General features: G+C 44.5%; 1 protein-coding gene across 1 annotated transcript in view; it reads left to right on the top strand.

Moving 5' to 3' along the window:
- CMPK1 (cytidine/uridine monophosphate kinase 1) overlaps positions 1-18,958 on the top strand; it is a 58,336-nt gene that overhangs the window by 22,330 nt on the left and 17,048 nt on the right. The window contains exon 4 of the mRNA XM_073593584.1: positions 12,479-12,555. Within this exon, the coding sequence (XP_073449685.1) occupies positions 12,479-12,555 (77 nt within the window). The remainder of the gene's footprint in view (positions 1-12,478; positions 12,556-18,958) is intronic.

Here is an 18,958-nt window from a genome sequence, read left to right as displayed (position 1 = left end):
GAATAAGAGACATGTATATAACAGTTCCCTACATCCTTCCCCAAAACACTGTTCAAAACTGTACAGGTCGTTAATACATTCAAGGCATAGAGAAAGAAAGAAGAGGGAGAAGAGAATGAAGGAAGAGAAGGAGGGGGGGGAGGCGGTTGTTATAGTAACTTGTTTACTTGTTCATGGTGGATCCTCTCGAAGATGCCACAGCTCCCAAACTTTATTATGCGCCTCCAGCCTATCCTGTATTCTGGCCGTCATCTTCTCCATCAACTCCACATCTTTAATCCTGGCGTATAGGGCTTCAGTAGTGGGGGGAGAAGTTTTTTTCCATTGTAGGGCAATTGGACAGTGTGCCGCCGTAAGAATGTGGCGCATTAATTTTTTGTATGGTGTAGGGATCTTTAGTTGCAAGACTCCTAGAAGAAAGGACTTGGGGATCATGGGGATCTGTACTTCTAAAAGACCGGTCAACAACTGGTGGACCGCAGCCCAGTAAGGAGTTCTCAATGGGCAGCTCCAGTATATATGGAGGAGTGTTCCTCTTTCTTTTTGACAGCGCCAGCAGCGATCGGAGCTGGAGGGGTATATGGCGTGGAGGGTATCCGGGGTCATGTACCAGTACAGGAGGATTTTATAAGTGTTTTCCTTGTATAGGGTACAAAGGGAACTTTTTGCCGCCTGGGTCCATATCGTCTGCCATTGCTCCATGGGAAGTTCCTCACCGAGGGCTTTTTCCCATTTGATCATGTAAGCATGTTTACCTTTAGTTTCTATTGGGTGGGCATTTATTATTTTGTAAATGTCAGAAATTAGGCCCTTCTGGGCCGTGCCCCCCAGGATTAGGTTTTCAAAAGGCGTTGGAAGGGAGAACTGTAGATCAGACGATATGGACAGGGCATAGTGGCGTATTTGCTGGTAACTGTAGAAGGCTTGATGCGGAAGGTCATATTTGGTCTGAAGATCAGAGTAGGGCAGTAGCCTGCGGGTTCTAGGGTCTACTATGTGTCCGTAGTGGAAAAGGTTCCGTGACGACCATGAATGGGACATCCGGTGAGTGAGACTGTCTGGGATTTTGGGGTTGCAGATAAAGGACGTTAGGACCGATTTTTCTGAGGACAACTCATGTATGTGGGATAGTTTGTTCCACAATTGACGAAGATGGGACATGGTTCCCAGTAAGCGCTCAGGGGGGACCTCCGCCCTCGCGTTCCATAATAGGCTATTTGGGTGGGTTGGGGCTAACCATATTTTTTCAATCTCTGTCCACCTATTATAGGACCTTTGAGTGAACCATGAGGCTATGGCACGTAGTTGGGTGGCTTGGTAATATTTAATGAGGTTGGGGAATGCGAGACCTCCATCTGAGCGCGCCGCCATCATTACCGATTGAGGGATTCTATGTCTTTTGTAGTTCCAGGTGAATTTAAAAAGGTCAGATTGCAGTTTACTCAGGTGATTGCGGGGGACAGGGATGGGTAGTGTTTGGAAAAGGTAGAGTAATTTCGGAAGGATTGTCATCTTAATCGACGCGATCCGACCCAACAGGGAGATGTGGTGTTTTTTCCAAGATGTAAGCAAGGCTCTGATAGAGCGGTATATGGGAGGAAAGTTTTCCTGGTATAAAGTGTTGAATTTTGTGGTGATATGTACCCCTAGATATTTCAAGGAAGTGGTTTTCCAGTGATATGTGAAATTTGCCTTCAGGTGTGTTGTTTCCGTATCCGAGATGTTGATTGGGAGGGCCTCTGATTTAGAGGTATTAATTTTGTAGCCCGATAGGGCTCCATATTTGTCCAGTTCTGCATGTAAATTTGGCAGGGAGATTCTGGGTGGGGTCAGGGTGAGGATCACGTCATCCGCGAATAATGAGATCTTGAACTCCCGACCCCTGACAGAGATTCCCCGAATGTCCCGGTTACCTCGAATAGAGGCCGCCAAGGGTTCGACACATAATGCGAATAATAGGGGTGACAGTGGACATCCCTGGCGAGTGCTGTTTGTTATCGAGAAAGCGGGGGAAATGGCAAAGGGAGTCCTGACCTGTGAGGAGGGATTGGTATAGAGGTGCTTTATAGCTCTCAGGAATGGTCCCCGAAATCCTGCGTGTTGTAATGTGGCGAACAGGAAGGGCCACCCAAGTCGGTCAAAGGCCTTTTCGGCATCCAGACTAAGTAGCAAAGACGCCGTTTTCTCCCCGTTCGCCACATCCACCAGATCAATCACCTTTCTGGTGTTATCACCTGCCTGTCTAAGGGGGACAAAGCCCACCTAGTCTTTGTGAATAAGGGATGGGAGGATCATATTCAATCGTATTAATAGTAGTTTGGTAAAAATTTTTAGGTCCGAGTTCAGCAAGGCAATGGGTCTATAGTTAGCACATAGGGTAGGGTCTTTATCTGGTTTAGGGATCAGAGTGATAAATGAACGGTGCATGTCTGACGGGATGGGGGAGTCTCGGTAAAAGGCATTAAATAGTTTGCACATGTGTGGTAAGAGGATGGGGAGAACAGCCTTGTAATATTCGTAGGGTAATCCGTCTGGACCGGGGGCCACGGGAGAGTCTTTATCGTCTGTTCTATTTCCTCCTCGGTAATCGGCATGTTTAAAGTTGCCAGATCAGAGGTTTGGAGCTGTGGGACTCCGCTCTCCGCAAGGTAACGTTGCATTCGGTGGAGAAGGTCTGGGGGGGGCGGGATTACTAGGGATATTAGGATTATTGTAGAGGTCCTGATAGTAGTCTGCAAAGGTATCGGCAATGTCCTTGGGGTGGGATAGTAGGGAGCCTAGTTTATTCTTAATTTGATGTGGTGTGGATATGTGGGAGTTATCACGTAGTTTTTTTCGCTAGTAAGGAGTGTGCTTTGTTGCCTTTATCATAGTACAGTTGTCTTAGTCTGAGGATGGCTTTTTCTACCCTCCCCATAGCTAAGTCGCTCAGGGTTGTTCGCAGGTGTATGACTTTTTTAAGGAGGGTTAGGGTAGGGGACCGTTGTAATTGGATTTCTAAAGCTCTAAGTTCTTTTTCGGTTTGAAGTTTTGTGGCCAGGGCATCTTTTTTCATGGCAGATGACAGTGCCATGCATCTGCCTCGGATCACGGCCTTGTGGGCTTCCCATAATGTGGATGGAGATATGTCAGGGGTATTGTTTTCTGCAAAGTAGTGAGTTAAAGTGGATATTAATTCCGTTTTCGATGGGAGGTGCTGAAGGAGGAATGTGTTTAATTTCCAATTGTATGGCCTACATGTGGCGGAACCTAGTTCCAATTTAAGTAAAATAGGTGCATGGTCAGACCATGAGATTGGTAATATCCGTGCCTCTCTTGTATGTCTAAGCGTGAAATTATTTACAAAGAAATAATCGATGCGTGAGTGTATTTGGTGGGGGGCTGAGTAGAACGTGTATTGCCGATCGCCAGGGTGGAGAGCTCTCCAGGCATCGAAGAGAGCATAACGTCTAGAGAGTCTGCGAAAAAGCTTCGAGTCCCTCAGGGCACGAGCCGGTATTGCCCTGGGGCTCACCACCTGACGATCCGCAGTTGTTGAATGCGTTAGGTTATAATCGCCTCCACCACTAATATCTCATGTTCAGATTTAAAGAGTCGAGTAAATACTCTAGTCAGAAAGTTATATTGTTTAATGTTGGGAGCATAGAGGGTGCAAAGGGTGAGTGCCTGTTTTTGCCATTGTCCTTGAAGAATGACAAAGTGGCCATATGGGTCGCTATATTGTGCTGTGCATTTAAAGGGAGATCCATTTTTAATGAGAATGGCGACCCCTGCCCGTTTATGTGGACCTGAAGAGTGGTATATTTGGGAGAAATGTTTGGAAGCAAATACAAATGAGCCCCCCTTATCAAAGTGTGTCTCTTGGACAAAAATAATATCTGCTCCAGATTGTCTGTCTAAATTCCCTCAGCGCCAGATGTCTATTTTTATTGGAATTTAGGCCGTGGACGTTTAAAGATAAGATCTTAGCCATGGTGTCAATTTGGATGGGGTAGATGTCTTACCTGATGTGGAGAGGATGTTTGGAAGGCGGTGGGTTGGCTGTGCACATACCTCGAGAGGGGAGCTAGGTAGTTTCCACGGATTACCCGTTGGGTCCCATGATTGTGGGTAGACGAGGGGGGGGAAGACGAGTAAAAAGGAGGGGGAAAGGGGAGAAAGAAAAAGAGAGAGAGAAACAGGTGATTAGTATAAATCAAACATGTATAAATTCGAACAACTGTTATCAAACGACCTTGAGAGGCAAAAAGGTCTAGGTCGGTACGGGATTCCAGGGATCCCCCCAACTGGGGTCCAGAAGGACCAGTCTGGTGGATGCAAGGGAGCCCTAATTTGGTCATACAAAACATGAACTGTAAAATGGCTACAACTGCTATCATTTAACCTGGAGGGGGGTGGGTAGAAGTGATATCTCCTACTCTCTCAGATGTCCTCGGAGACATGCCCATATTGTAAACTGGGATGTAAACTTGGGGCGCAAGGAGGGGGGGACTAAGTAAACTATAGTGTCCAGGGCTAGTTCACCAGTGGTATCTGGTGGTCAAATAGGCCATCAGTAAGTATCTTTAAGGCAGTGGTTCTCAACTCCAGTCCTCAGGACCCACCAACAGGCCAGGTTTGCAAGATAGCTGAAATACATCACAGGTGATATCACTTGCTGCTCAGTGATTGCAGTATTCTAGTCTGCAACTCCCCAAGGTAATACTTAAAATCTGGTTTGTTGGTGGGTCCCGAGGACTGGAGTTGAGAACCACTGCTTTAAGGTGTTGTTACGCCATCCGAAGTCAGCCATTTCCGTGCTTGGTACTCTTGAGTGAAGCATCTTTGTTTCGGGATCTGTTGGATGAGGAAACCTTCTGCCAGGTTGTGGGTGGTGGAGGCGGATTGGTGACCAGGTCCCAATCTGGAAGACGGGGGACGGATATTCCCACTGTGTTGCAGAAGGCTTGTAGGTCCTCCGGGTAGCGTAGTATGGCGGATTTGCCTTGGTTTTTAGCTGTAAGGCTGAAGGGGAACCCCCAGCGGTAGGGGATATTTTCTTCTTGTAAGATGCGCAGTAGTGGTTGAAGAAGTCTTCGTTTTTGTAATGTGATCCATGAGAGATCTGGATATAGTTGTACTTGAGCATTTTTGTAAGTCACTCTGCGTGCTAAGCGAGCTTGTCGCATAATGTCCACTTTCAGAGGGTAGGAGTTAATCCTACAAATAATGTCTCTTGGTTGTGCAGTGGCATTCTTAGGTCGCAAGGCTCGGTGGGCTCTGTCCATTTCTATGAACTTAGTGACGGGTTCACCCAAGAGATTGTTAAACACATCTTGTAGAATATGTTGAATATCTTCTGGGCCTTCAACTTCTGGAATTCCTCTCACTCGTATGTTGTTCCTGCGTCCCCTGTTGTCCAAGTCTTCCACGTGTCGCTGCATATCTCTTAACATGGTGTGATGGTCTGCTCCCTGAAGTTGGGTTCTGTGGACTGCAAGCTTGGTCTCTTGGATCTCTTCTTCAGCCATTTCCACTCTGTCAGCTAGGTGTTTAAGGCCTGACTGGAGCACTTGTATTTCCGAGCGACACGTGGACTTTACATCTTCTATCTGTTGTCTAAAGTCCTCTTTAGTGGGGATCGCCTGTAAATATGTTTGCCATTGTGGGGGTGCTGGCTGGGGGTGCTCTGGTACTGTGGACCACTGAGCCGGAGGTGTGTGGGGTGGTAAGGGTGGAGGGCCTGTGGTGGTGAGGCCTAAGGCCTGGTGTGCTGTTCTCGGTGGGGAGTCCCATGGTTCACTCCAGGTTGGAGTCTGAGCAGGGGGGTGGCCCCTGATGCACCCATCCCCTGAAAGCGGGGGTCAGGCAGGCTCACTTTTTGAGCATAAGTGGCCTGTGGTATTGTCCATTCTCTGGGCGAGCCGAGTGCCTGTGGAAGTGCTAGTTTTTGGGCCTTTGGTGGTGGTGAATCAGGCTCTGCGTGGTTGCGGGGTGCTGGGCTTACTGCAGGTTCCGGAGGAATCCGGTTAGCTGGGCACATAGGGACCGGTAAAGCCGGAAAGTCCATAGAAAAGACTGAGGAGGTTGGGGAGTCCGGTTCCGTGCCATGCATGCAGGGGTCTGATGCTGTTCTCAGCAAGCGAGGGGAACGCTTCTGAGCACTGTGTGTACTGCTGGGGAGGGGGGGCCGTCATGGCGCCCTGTGAGCCGTGCTGTGGTGTCTCATGAGGCGGGGGTCTGGAGGGGGGACTCACCGCTCCAGAGTTAAGGGGTCCGGTTGTACTGCCCGACGGAGCTGATCCGGAGTCTGTGGGCTTCCACTGAGGTGAATGGGGCGGTGGAGAGATCCGAGCGGAGCTCCGGGAGTAGGCCGCGGGAGTGTCCGGCGCCATCTTGGCTGCTCCAGTCTGTGGCATGTCCGTCGGCGGGAAGAAGGACCGGAGGTCTGAGGAGGTTCCCGGAGGGGGTAATGATGATCCCCTGGCTGCCGTGGATCTGGCGGTCCTGGATTTGCCCATACGAATTAGGGCTGCAACTAACGATTATTTTCATAATCGATTAGTTGGCCGATTATTGTATCGATTAATCTGTTAATAACCTTAAAACAAAATGTGGTGTATAATTTAGTTAATATGTAAAGTTTTAAAAAAAGGCAATTTATTCTCAAATATCACTATGGAGTGGTAAATATAAATAACCATGTGGTTAGGGAGCAAAATATCGAATCCACTCTGAGAATAACAGACAGAAGAGATATACTATAGGGTGAATCTGGTAAATATCATCAGACTCAGAGATCAAATTTTTTTTATTAAAAAACAAACAAGGTCTTCCTTCAAAAAAATTTTTATCTTAAGAATGTTCATTCAATTTTATAATCGTTAGTGGGGTCAAATCGACGTTCGTTTTCAACCACAGTGACACGAAAATTTAGAAATAGAAAACTTCTTGGTCAAAGGAATTATCAGACAGTGTATGTGGTTTTCGTTCAGAAATTACATTCATTTTAAAAACAGAATGTTAAAAACAAGTGAAAATTTCAAACAACATTCTTTTATTCAGCGAATGTACAAAGATTTTTCGTCTGAAAATCGATCCGTGTGGCCAGCATGAGGCTCGGTACACACCTATGCAGTTTGCTTTTACGTTTAGTAACATAATGGGGTTAAAAAAACTAAAATTAGCCCTTTATAGTACAAAAAAAGCAGATAATCACTACTGTAAGGGGTTCATTTTTTTACTGTAGACCTGTGAAAGTAATATTTACAGTAGTGATTATTTGCTCTTTTTGTACTATAAAGGGCTCATTTTAGTTTTTTTAACCTCGTTATGTTACTGGCCGATTAATCGATTATGAAAATAGTAATCGATTAATTTCATAATCGATTAGTTGTCGATTAATCGATTAGTTGTTTCAGCCCTAATACGAATGCTGTGTAGTGTCCCCTATGCGCTGATTGTTCCCGGGCTGAGAGAGAGCAGAGAGACCAGGCTGCCATCCAGAGCGGCTTCCGGTCACGCCCCCATCTTTCTTTTAACTTTTATTATGGTTTACAGCTAGTGAAAACCCAATATTCAGTATCTCAGAAAATTTGAATATTACACAAGACCATGAAGAAAAGGGATTTTTAATACAGAAATGTTGTCTTACTGAAAAGTATGTCCATGTACAGTATAGTATGCATGCAATACTCGGTAGGGGCTCCTTTTGCATTAATTAATGTGGCGTGGCATGGAGGCGATCAGCCTGTGGCACTGCTGAGGTGTTATGGAAGCCCAGGTTGCTTTGATAGTGGCCTTCAACTCATCTGCATTGTTGGGTCTGATATGTCTCATCTTCCTCTTGACAATACCCCACAGATTCATTATGGGGTTTAGGTCAGGCGAGTTTGCTGGCCTAACAAGCACAGTGATACCATGATAATTAACTGCTTGCCGACCGGCTCACGCTGATATACCTCAGCAGAAGGGCATGTACAGGCAGATTAACGTACCTGTACGTTGCCCTTTAAGAAGCCATTTGCGGGCGCGCTCGCGCTGCAAACTCTGTTAGTGTGATCGTAGGTCCCGGGGACTCTGTGTCCGCGGGCATACCCACGATCGTCTCACGAAGAGGAAGAACAGGGAAATGCTTATGTAAACAAGCATTTCCCCATTCTGCCTAGTGACAGGACACTGATCACCACTCCCTGTAATCGGGAGCGGTTATCAGTGTTGTGTCATACACAGCCCCCCACAGTTAGAATCACTCCCTAGGACACACTTAACCCCTACAGCGCCACCTAGTGGTTAACCCCTTCACTGCCAGTCACATTTACACAGTAATCAATGCATTTTTAATTGCACTGATCCCTGTATAAATGTGAATGGTCCAAAAATCGCGCCAAAAGTGTCTGATCTGTCCGCCATAATGTCGCATTCACGATAAAAATCGCTGATCGCCGCCATTACTAGTAAAAAAAAAAACAATTATTAATAAAAATGGCATAAAACTATCCCCTATTTTGTAGACGCTATAACTTTTGCGCAAACCAATCAATAAACGCTTATTGCGATTTATTTATTTTTTTACTTAAAATGTGTAGAAGAATATGCATCAGCCTAAACTGAGGGGGGAAAAAAAGTTTTTTTTTTTTTTATATATATTTTTAGGGATATTTATTATAGCAAAAGGTAAAAAATGCCATTTTTTTTTTTTTTTTTTTCCTTTTCCAAGATTGTCGCTATTTTTTTTTTTTTTGTTTATAGCGCAAAAAATAAAAACCGCAGAGTTGATCAAATACCACCAAAAGAAAGCTCTATTTGTGGGGAAAAAAAGGACGTAAATTTTGTTTGGGAGCCACGTCGCATGACCGCGCAATTGTCAGTTAAATCGAGGCAGTGCCGAATCGCAAAAAATGCTTTGGTCTTTGGGCAGCCAAATGGTCTGGGGCTTAAGTGGTTAAACCAGGTATTGGTATTTTTGGCAGTATGGGTAGGTGCCAAGTCCTGCTGGAAAATGAAATCGACATCTCCATGAAGCTGGTCAGCAGAGGGAAGCATGAAGTGCTCCAGAATTTCTTGGTAGGGGCTTGTGCTGACTTTGGACTTGATAAAGCACAGCGGACCAACACCAGCAGATGACATGGCTCCCCAAATTATCACGGACTGTGGAAGATTTTTCATCTCATTTGGACATCAAGGTCTCGGAGTCTGGAGGAAGAGTGGAGAGGCACAGAATCCAAGTTACATGAGGTCCAGTGTGAAGTTCCCACAGTCTGTTTTGATAATATTCTAAATTGCACCTGTACAGATGCACCTGTATGTATGTATTTCCCAGAAGAAGGCGCCATGGCTGACTGCAAGCATGTCTCATCAAGTCTGGTCTATACAAGTAGAAAGCCTTAGGACAGCTTTGGATGAGCTCCCTCTCATTGACCTACAGTTACAAGCCCAGGTTCCAAACCTTGGCACTTTGTTAGGACAGACAGTGTTCAAATCTAGCATACAACTGATGAGATCTGCCAGCATGGTGCAGACACACTTCTTTATGGCAAAGAACTTTAGACACCCCTGAGGGAGCCGTATTGGCTTGGTGAAGCCGATTGGGTGTTGATGTTGGTTCTTTGACCATTGAGGCTCTATATTAATACATAGCCTAAATGAGCTTTGGCTGTACTCCTGTGATCTGTTTTCAGCAGACTGACATCACAAAGCCAGTCCATGATCGCAACCCTATTGTCAGGATCTGCCCACGTGCCTGGATCGGCACCCGGCTCCGCCTCTCCAAAAGCCAATTAGAGCCGGCCACTCCAGCCCCCTCCACAGCCCAGCACTCCAGTGAGTATGTGGAAGGGGGGCACTGAGCAGACAGCAGGGACGTACAGTCCCCAGCTCTCTGCTCAAGGAGCCCTGAGAACCGAGCGATCCGTGCTGTTTGATCGCTCAGTTCTCAGTCTTAGAGCCGGCGGGGGACAGATGCAGCATCCAACTAAGTATGATTCTGAAAAAAATAAATAATCCCATAAGTTCTTTTAACTAATTTGGGACACTCATAGCAGTTACTGGCAGAATCTGCTACAGTGCATCTGGATGTGGACTGATGAGTCTCACAGTGCACATTATCCAGGAGACGCTTATAGTGGGATACCTATTGTTTTATACTATGAGCGGGGACATGTATCCATCCTCAGTAGGAGTGCTCTATCATACAGGGCTAATTGAGTGCAGCTGCATCACCAAGGAAATCGTGATACGTGCACGAGCCATACACAAGGGAATTATACCTGTTTTTTTTTTTTCCCCCCTTTTGGTTGTCTATATACAATGACTCTGAAGGATCAGTCCCTAACAAATATGCACCAAATATACAGCTCAGTATGAATCTTTGAACAGTGCAAAACACTTCCACTAATGATATATCTCATTGGAAAATTATAGAGACTAACATGCCTCCTGGGCACACAGATTGGAGATTGTTATTGTAGAAGTCTCATTAACAAACCGAGTCTCTAAATATAACTTTTTATTGTTTATACTCAAGTGTGAACACTTCTTTTTTTTTTTTTTTTTTTTTTTTTTTTTTATATTTGCAGTGAGGCACCTGCCTAATCGAGAAAATTACATTTTATACGGTTTATGTGGAGGAGACAGATATATGCTTTAACTAGTTCCAGACTTTGGAGGTGCTACACACATCCATCACACCCACCCATACTCCTCTTATTACACAGGACGTGTGTAGCATATCCAGTCGTTCTGCCCTGCTGCTGGGTCTCTCACTACCACTACACAGCAATTCTCAGCTCTGTTTAATCAAATCCGGTGTTGCTATGTACACAGAGGAGCTCTTGGCAGCTATAGCTGCCAAAAAAAAAAAAGAAGGTGTCTGACTTTATTTGGCCCCACGCGATCCTCCATTCTCCTCTATGGGCATTGGGCTGTAAACGGACACTTGTCCAATAAAGTGGAGCTCCACTCAAAAGGGGATGCTCTGCTTGTTTGCTCGCCCCCCCCACAACTGCCACATTTGGCACCTTTCAGGAGGGAGCGGGAACCAGTTTGTGACAAGTACCTTCCCCAATTCTGGGAGACCTCGCCACGTTGAGGTACCTCGGAAGTTCAGCCCCCCTCCTCCTTCCCCCACCACCAGCTCATTTATAAAGCGCAGCACGCTTCATGCATGCACAGTAGAGAACCGGCTGTGAAGCCGCAGGGCTTCACTGCCGGTTTCCCTTACAACAAATGCCGGTGACAACACCCAAGAGCAAACTGAAAAATCGGCAGCGGTGCTGACATCGTGGGATCCCTGGACAGGTAAGTGTCCTAATAATAAAAGTCAGCAGCTACACTATTTGTAGTTAATTTTTATTTTTTTTGGTGTGGGGGGGCTGGAGCTCCTCTTTAACACCCGGCTACCTCCTATCTCATTTGGCAAAAACAAATGAAAGGGGATCTATTTCCCTCCACCTGGCCGGATTGAATCAGTGAGCTGTGTCTGCTCTGCATATGTGTAGAGGACACAGACCTGTCATCCGGCTGCTCAGCTCAGCAGGGGATCATCGCGGGCCGCATCAGCATTATAGTTGCCGCATTATTGGTCAATATTGATGAAGGGTGGACCATTTTATGTGGGATTATGATATGAACACTGTCTGGATGTGGACTGCTTAAGGAGATTTGGAATACATCACAATAAGCGGTCCTGTGTTGTGTTTTTAATGTGCCACAATATATATATATTTTTTTTTATGTTTTTATTATCTTGAGTATGAACTAAATAGGCTCGTAAAGGAATCGCACTCCTAGTTTTTTGGTTTATAAGTACTTTAAGGTATTATTCAAAAAATATTGATACGTTTTTTGAAGTGTTCGGTGGTAGTCTATATGGCTTAATAAGCCATGTAAGTACCTGAATTTAATTTGGTATTAGCATCTTGCAGTCCCTGTAGAGCAGAGCTGGAGTACGAGAGGAAGAATCAGTACAATGTGTTCATGCGCTGACAAGACGAAGACTCATAGGAGGAGAGAGCAACAGATGAGCTCATCACTGTGTTGCTTGTTTTTTCACTGTCCTGTCACAGGCTGTGGCAGAGTCCAGGAGGACCCGTGTCTTGAATGGTGCTGGCCATCAGACTGAAGATATTTAGTGGCAGAAAAATCTCTGGATTGAAGCTGAATAGTGCAGCGAAAGCTGGTTTTGTTATTTTTAGCTTTTTATTGGCTATTCATTTTTTCCTAATTTAAAAACAAAAATCTGGTGACCAGAGTTTGGCTTTAGCAGAAGGCTACATTTACTTAGCAGATTACCCTGGATTCATACAGTACATATAGCAAAATCAGCCAGAGTAGAATGTTTCACAATGGGCAAAATTTGTTCTTCTGAATGGATCTTTTCACTATTCTAAAAGCAAAAAATGGTTATTGCACATATGATGATCAAAGCTACTGTTGTTTTATGTTCTTTCTTACAGATCACATTTTATACAATTTTTTTTTTTTTTTCCTTCATTTACAGACTTGCATTGAACGCTGCTTGGAACGAGGGAAGAGCAGTGGAAGAAGTGATGATAACAGGGAGAGCTTAGAAAAGAGGTAATGGAATCCATTTCAGCGTCTTTGCTTCTGTAGAAATGGTTTTGGAATATGGCACCAACAAACTATGAATTGGTCATACATAATAGGAACTTTTTTTTATCCTGCCATTTTCATTGCCTGCAGTTCAAAAACATAAGCGAACCAAGAGATTGGTGCTGATAACTAATGTTACTTTTAAGCTGAAGCTGTGTATGAAAATTATGAAGAACTTTTCAGCAATGCCTGTAGATTTCCCAATGTCTTATCCCCTTAACCACTTAAAGACCAGCCTCGTTTTGGATTTTAGGTGTTTACATGTTTAAAACAGGTTTTTTTGCTAGAAAATTACTTAGAACCCCCAAACATTATATATGTTTTTTTTTTCTAATACCCTAGAGAATAAAATGGCGGTCATTGCAATACTTTTTTTTGCACCGTATTTGTGCAGCGGTCTTATAAGCGCACTTTTTTTTGTGGAAAAAATTCACTTTTTTGAATAAAAAAATAAGACAACAGTAAAGTTAGCCCAATTTTTTTTTTTTTTTATATTGTGAAATATAATGTTACGCCAAGTAAATTGATACCCATCATGTCACGCTTCAAAATTGCGCCGCTCATGGAATGGCGTCAAACTTTTACCCTCAAAAATCTCCATAGGCGACGTTTAAAAAATTCTACAGGTTGCATGTTTTGCGTTACAGAGGAGGTCTAGGACTAGAATTATTGCTCTCGCTCTACCGGTCGCGGCGATACCTCACCTGTGGTTTGACCACCGTTTTCATAGGCGGGTGCTACTCGCGTATGCTTCTGCGCGCGAGCTCGTCAGGACGGGGGGTTTTTTAAAAAAAAAATTTTTTTATTTTTAATATTTACTTTACATTGTTTTATTTTCTTTCTCGAACATCACGGGACACAGAGCCACAGTAATTACTGATGGGTTATATAGGTATCACTGGTGATTGGACACTGGCACACCCTATCAGGAAGTTCAACCCCCTATATAATCCCTCCCCCTTGCAGGGATACCTCAGTTTTTACGCCAGTGTCTTAGGTGATGGACGTGTAAAGATGTCCTGTGCTGAGCTCCAAAGGGAATATCCTAAGATCCTATACTGGGGCAAGCCAGGCGAACCGGATCCATTCAAAGTGTCTTTTCATGGCCGAATTGAATGGTACCCGGGCCTCGTGTCCGAAGAAACGAGGTTTTACCCGTAATGCTTCTCTTTTTAGAGAGCTGGACCCCGCAGATCAGAAAATGGCTTTAAACTTCCTAATTTCTGGCGAGGTGCTTTACGGTCCCAGAACTGTTGGATCCCCCTACTGATGGGGGCCCCAGTCTCTGACGGTTTTTTCAAACGTAGCCCACCGTGAGAGGTGAAGATTGGGTCTGTGTAAACGGCACCCTGCGGCTGGATAAGGTAAGAGGAGATTCCACAGAATTTTTGAGTTCTAGTGGCTTTTCTCCTTTAAGGTAAATGCATGCTATGCCTATTGTGACCACCGGGGGCTGCCAAGAGCACAAACCTACACATGCTGACTGATTGTCTCAGGTGTTGTAATCGCTGTGTATGTCCCAGCGTATCAAGCAGGCTGCAAGCAGGTAAGGTGGATGGGGGGATTTCTCATGTTTGAATGTTCCCCCCCAGGCTAGAGAGGGGCCACAGGGGTCTAGAAAGTGGTTATACCACCCGGGCTCTGTGGCCTAATGGCCACCATCTCTGAAGATAGCCGTTCAGGCAAATCTTGTTACCAGTCTCCCTCCTTCCCCCCCCCCCCCATCCCCAGCCTTTTCTCCAGAGCATGACAGGAGAGTCGGCAGTGCGGGAAGCGCTCGTTTTTTTCAAAACTCGAGGGGGGGGGGGGGCGGTAGAGGAGGGGGCGGGATGTCAGCACAGAGTGTTTAGACTCCCACTCAGGCCAGCTGCAGGCTATTAAAGGCACTCTGTACAGGTGCACTCAGCCTTCTGAGAGACACAGAGCTGACGGTCGCATGTAAGGTGGGACACAGGCATTCTCCTAGGCAGCATTTACTGAAGTAACACCAGACTGAGCATTGGGTAGCAAGGCTTTTAGCCAGACTACATCGCTCAGCGGACAGTGTTCATTTGTATACCTCACACCTTGTTGCTTTGCACTATGGGTAGAAGAGGTTTAAGCACCCCAGGAACCAGAGACACTAGGGGATCTCGTTCAGGTTCTGAGGGCCCCCTGTCGGCAGCATCCTTCCCCCCTAAAGATGGGCCAGGGACGGCTAGCCAGGGAGAGCCATCGGGGTCAGGGGCTACACCTGCTTCTGGCACTTCAGCCCCTGTATATATTACACAAGAGGTTTTTTTCCTCAACCATTAATGGTCTAGAGGAAAGATTAATGGCCGTGATTACGTCTTCACTCAGTGGAAGAAAACGCACTAGGCTTTCCTCTGTTCCCCAAGACCCTCAGACAGAGGAGCTCTGGGATAAAGGAGATGAATCCCTTTCAGAGGATCGGGATGGGATGGATGATTCCTCTTCGGAGGATTGAAGAAGAGAAACAACAATGGCGCCACTCTAAGTGCAGTATTAAAAACAGATTTAATAAATCTTTAAAATCAAGTACTCACAAAGGTACAAGTAAAGCAGGCGTACAAAGGGTGAGAAAATCATGCCAGGTGTCCCAGTTGAGGTGTAGAGTCACATCATGCGGTGGCGTTCTATACTGCTGACAGGATGCGCTGCTGGATACTCGCTGTGTCCTGTCACTGGAACGCGCTGTGTATAATCCGGGAAAACAGAGTCACTTCCGGGTCTGTGTTGGGATAGGCGACGCGTTTGCGGAGCTACGCTCCTTCCTCAGGCCTAACGTGACCTATGATAGGTCGAGATATATGTAGTCTAAGGCGAACCATGATTGGAGGGGGAAGAAGTCTGTCAAACTCGGACAAAGAGCTGTGTACTGCGGCTGCGTGCTGCAGTGTCAGATAAGAAAGTGAAAGAGATATTGTGAGCAACAATAACTGATATACTTGAATGAGACAGGAGAAAAAGAAGAAAAGAAAAGATGATGTATGAATAAGCGTGCAAATGTAAGAGAGATGCTGGAGTGAAGGATAAGAGGACAATATTGGTAATGAAAGTATTGCTGACAATGAAAAAAGTCATCATAAAAATGTTTTATGGTTGGGAAAGAGAGAGAGTGTGAATGTGTTGGGTCTATAAAGGGATTATATAGAAATAAATCAAATTGAATTTAAATAATAAAAATAATAAAAATAAAAATGAAATAGTTGGAAAATAAAAATAAAAATAAAATTTAAAATTAAATTTGAATTTAGATACAAATAAAATTGTGAAAATAGTCAGATGACATTAAATATACGCAGGATCATGTGAAAAAATAAAAATATGTTTGAAGAACTATATGTGTTTATGTACAATTATGGCCATACAAATCAGGAGTACCCTGAAGATTGCTAAGTGGAGTTATACTAACTGTTGTATGATTATGGGATCATGTTTGTAGATTAAAAAATGTATTTAAAAAAGATAATGAAGGCGTAATACATATATATGTGCATATATATATATATATATACATACACACCCACGGACACGCACACATGCAGGTGTACATGCAGCCACATGCACACACGCGCATGCGCACATACCCAAATATATGGACATTCTTGTGTATTTCCTAATAAAGGTTGGATAATTAGTAGAAAATAGTAAATAATAATAAAAAATATAATAATAGTAATAGATAATAATTACAGTAAAGAATAATGTGCTAGCTAGCTCGAAGGTGATATTCAAATAAACATAGTAGCAGCATCACAAAAGGAGGGGACATGCAATGCGGCAATAACAAAATACCCGACACAAACCCAAACCATAAGAGATACAAGTGTTTTGAAGGTATCAGATGATCGATAGAAGAGGCTGTATGAGAAGTCAAATGAGACTACTCGTCTCTATTTCCTCGTTGAGCCCTCCAGGGGCCAGAGAGTCAAGGGTATATATCCAGTACGTTTCCCTCTGACAGAGACGTTTAAAACGCTCTGCCAGTGGGAACGTACCGGGGATAGACTCAATAATCCAGACCCTGAGGCCCAAGGAAGAATGATCATGTTTTTTGAGAAAATGGAGGGGAACACTTTGATGGTCATCTCCTGCCTCTACGAGGCGGCGGTGCTCACCAAACCTCTTTCTCAGAGTGCGTATGGTGCGGCCTACATAATATAACCCACAAGGACAAGTCAAGCAATAAATGACAAATTCTGTTGAACAATTGTAAAAGTTGTTGATCTGGTATGTCTGACCTTTGTTAGTGAATTCTTTTTGACCGTGGTGAACATGACTACAAGTGAGGCACAATTTTTTGCGACACTGGTACATTCCAATTAAAGGAATGAGACAGGGTGATACTATTTTGGAACTTTTTTGGCCTTTGTATTTGCTGGGCGCTACCAAGTTTTTAATATTCCTAGTCTTCCGATACGTGAACATTGGTTTGGAAGTGATGGTAGATTTTAAATGTGGATCCTGACAGAGGATCGACCAGTGTTTGGTGAAAATACGTTCCATGGCTTTGTATCTGGAGTGAAACTGAGTCACGAAACGGACGGGCTGTGCTTCAGGTTGGGTAGTAACATTGGCAGATGTGGGTGATTCTGACAGATAGAGATCGAAAGCTTCATTTACAAGTTCAGGTGGAAAAGCTTTATCCATAAACTTTTGTTTTAAAAGGGACCCTTCTATGATATAGTCTGATCGTCTGGTGCAATTTCTACGTAGGCGACAAAACTGACTCTTGGGAATGTTTGCAATCCATCTAGGATGATGGCAACTCTGATGGTGCAAGAAAGAGTTGCCAGCTGTTGGCTTGGTGTAGTTTTTGGCTAGTATTTTGCCTTCATGGTGGAAAAGTAACAAATCCAAGAATGCAAGCTGGGACCGATCATGTTCTGAAGTAAAAGTGAGGCCATACTCATTGTTGTTACAATGTGTGATGAAATCTGTGAACAGGGGTTCTGGGCCATCCCAAATGACGATGATGTCGTCAATGTACCTCCCATAGAAAACTATATGGGAGGGAAAGGGATTGTTGAGCCAGATGTAGTTGGCCTCCCAGTACCCCATAGTTAGGTTAGCATAGCTGGGTGCAAAGTTGGCACCCATTGCTGTGGCACAAACCTCTGTTCCACCCTATGCATCCCACCAATATCCACTCCATCACTATGCCCCTTCCGTCCTCCAAAATACACACACTCACTCCCAAACCACAACGTACAACAGTCAAGAAAGTTAGACATGGTGCTACCAACTCAAGTAATGCTACCATTACCAATGAGCCTACCATTCCCAGAGGGCCCATAAGAAACAATGACAGCACTTCGAGCAATGTCAATACCATTAATGAGCCTACCAGCCTTATTGGGCCCAAAATAGACAATGGCACTAATTCCAGTAATTCATCGATATCCCAAAACCCCACCATTGATCTCTCTAGATCTACATCCAAGTCTGGCCCAATGACAAATTCTGGTTCAGTCAATTCTATCAGTCTCACCTCTTCTTCTGAAGCTGGGCTTCAGAGTACCACTATTCACAATCCTGATGCTGGGCTTCAAAATATCATTACTCATAATATTGATTCCTCAATCTCCATCCAACCAATCCTGTCCAACTGTTCTTCCCTTGATTCACAAGATTTTTTATTGTTTCCCCCCTCGCTGCCCAATCGTCCGTCTACAGGGAAAAGAAAATTAGAAGAAGAGGTAAACGAGGGGGAAAACAACGACACAAACCACAGGGCGAAGTCCCTCAAACAATAAAAATATTCAACCTTTCTTCCCATAATTTGTCTACAGCGGAGGCCTCAATCTTACAATGGGGTCTCAATTTTGCCCCCACCTCACTACCCAACTCTTTTCAGTTATTCAAAGACCTCCATATGTTCATTCGCAACCTCACTCTCAAACGCCACTATAATATAAAATCATCCCAGGTCATTGACAGTAATATATCCCCTAATTTGGCTGAACTCACTGCTGTTCCTGAAAACGGTGACTCACCCGAATTGAATATCTTAAAGGATTTGTACAACATGGAGAGTGATGATGAGGATATAGACGTACTTCTTCTCACACAACATCTCTCCACCTCCCCCCCAGTACAATTCAGTACGTTCAGGCCAAAATCCTTGTTCAATCCCACACATTCAAAGGGACCCTATCTCCAAACTTTCTATCAGGTGGTGTTCTCCGACATAAAAAAACTTTGCCAACAGACACATGATAGTCTTTCCAACCATTCCAATTATTCCAATCTTACTTCTTCAGAAAAATCAGCCCTCAAAAATCTAACTAACAATCACAACATAGTCATCAAGACGGCAGACAAAGGTGGAGGCATCGTGGTCCAAGATCGCAGTGAATATCTG

Source organism: Aquarana catesbeiana, linkage group LG07 (genome assembly GCF_042186555.1).
Source record: "Aquarana catesbeiana isolate 2022-GZ linkage group LG07, ASM4218655v1, whole genome shotgun sequence".
NCBI lineage: Eukaryota > Metazoa > Chordata > Amphibia > Anura > Ranidae > Aquarana > Aquarana catesbeiana.
The sequence above is the reverse complement of the archived record's forward strand: the minus strand, read 5'-3'. Positions and strand labels throughout refer to the sequence as shown.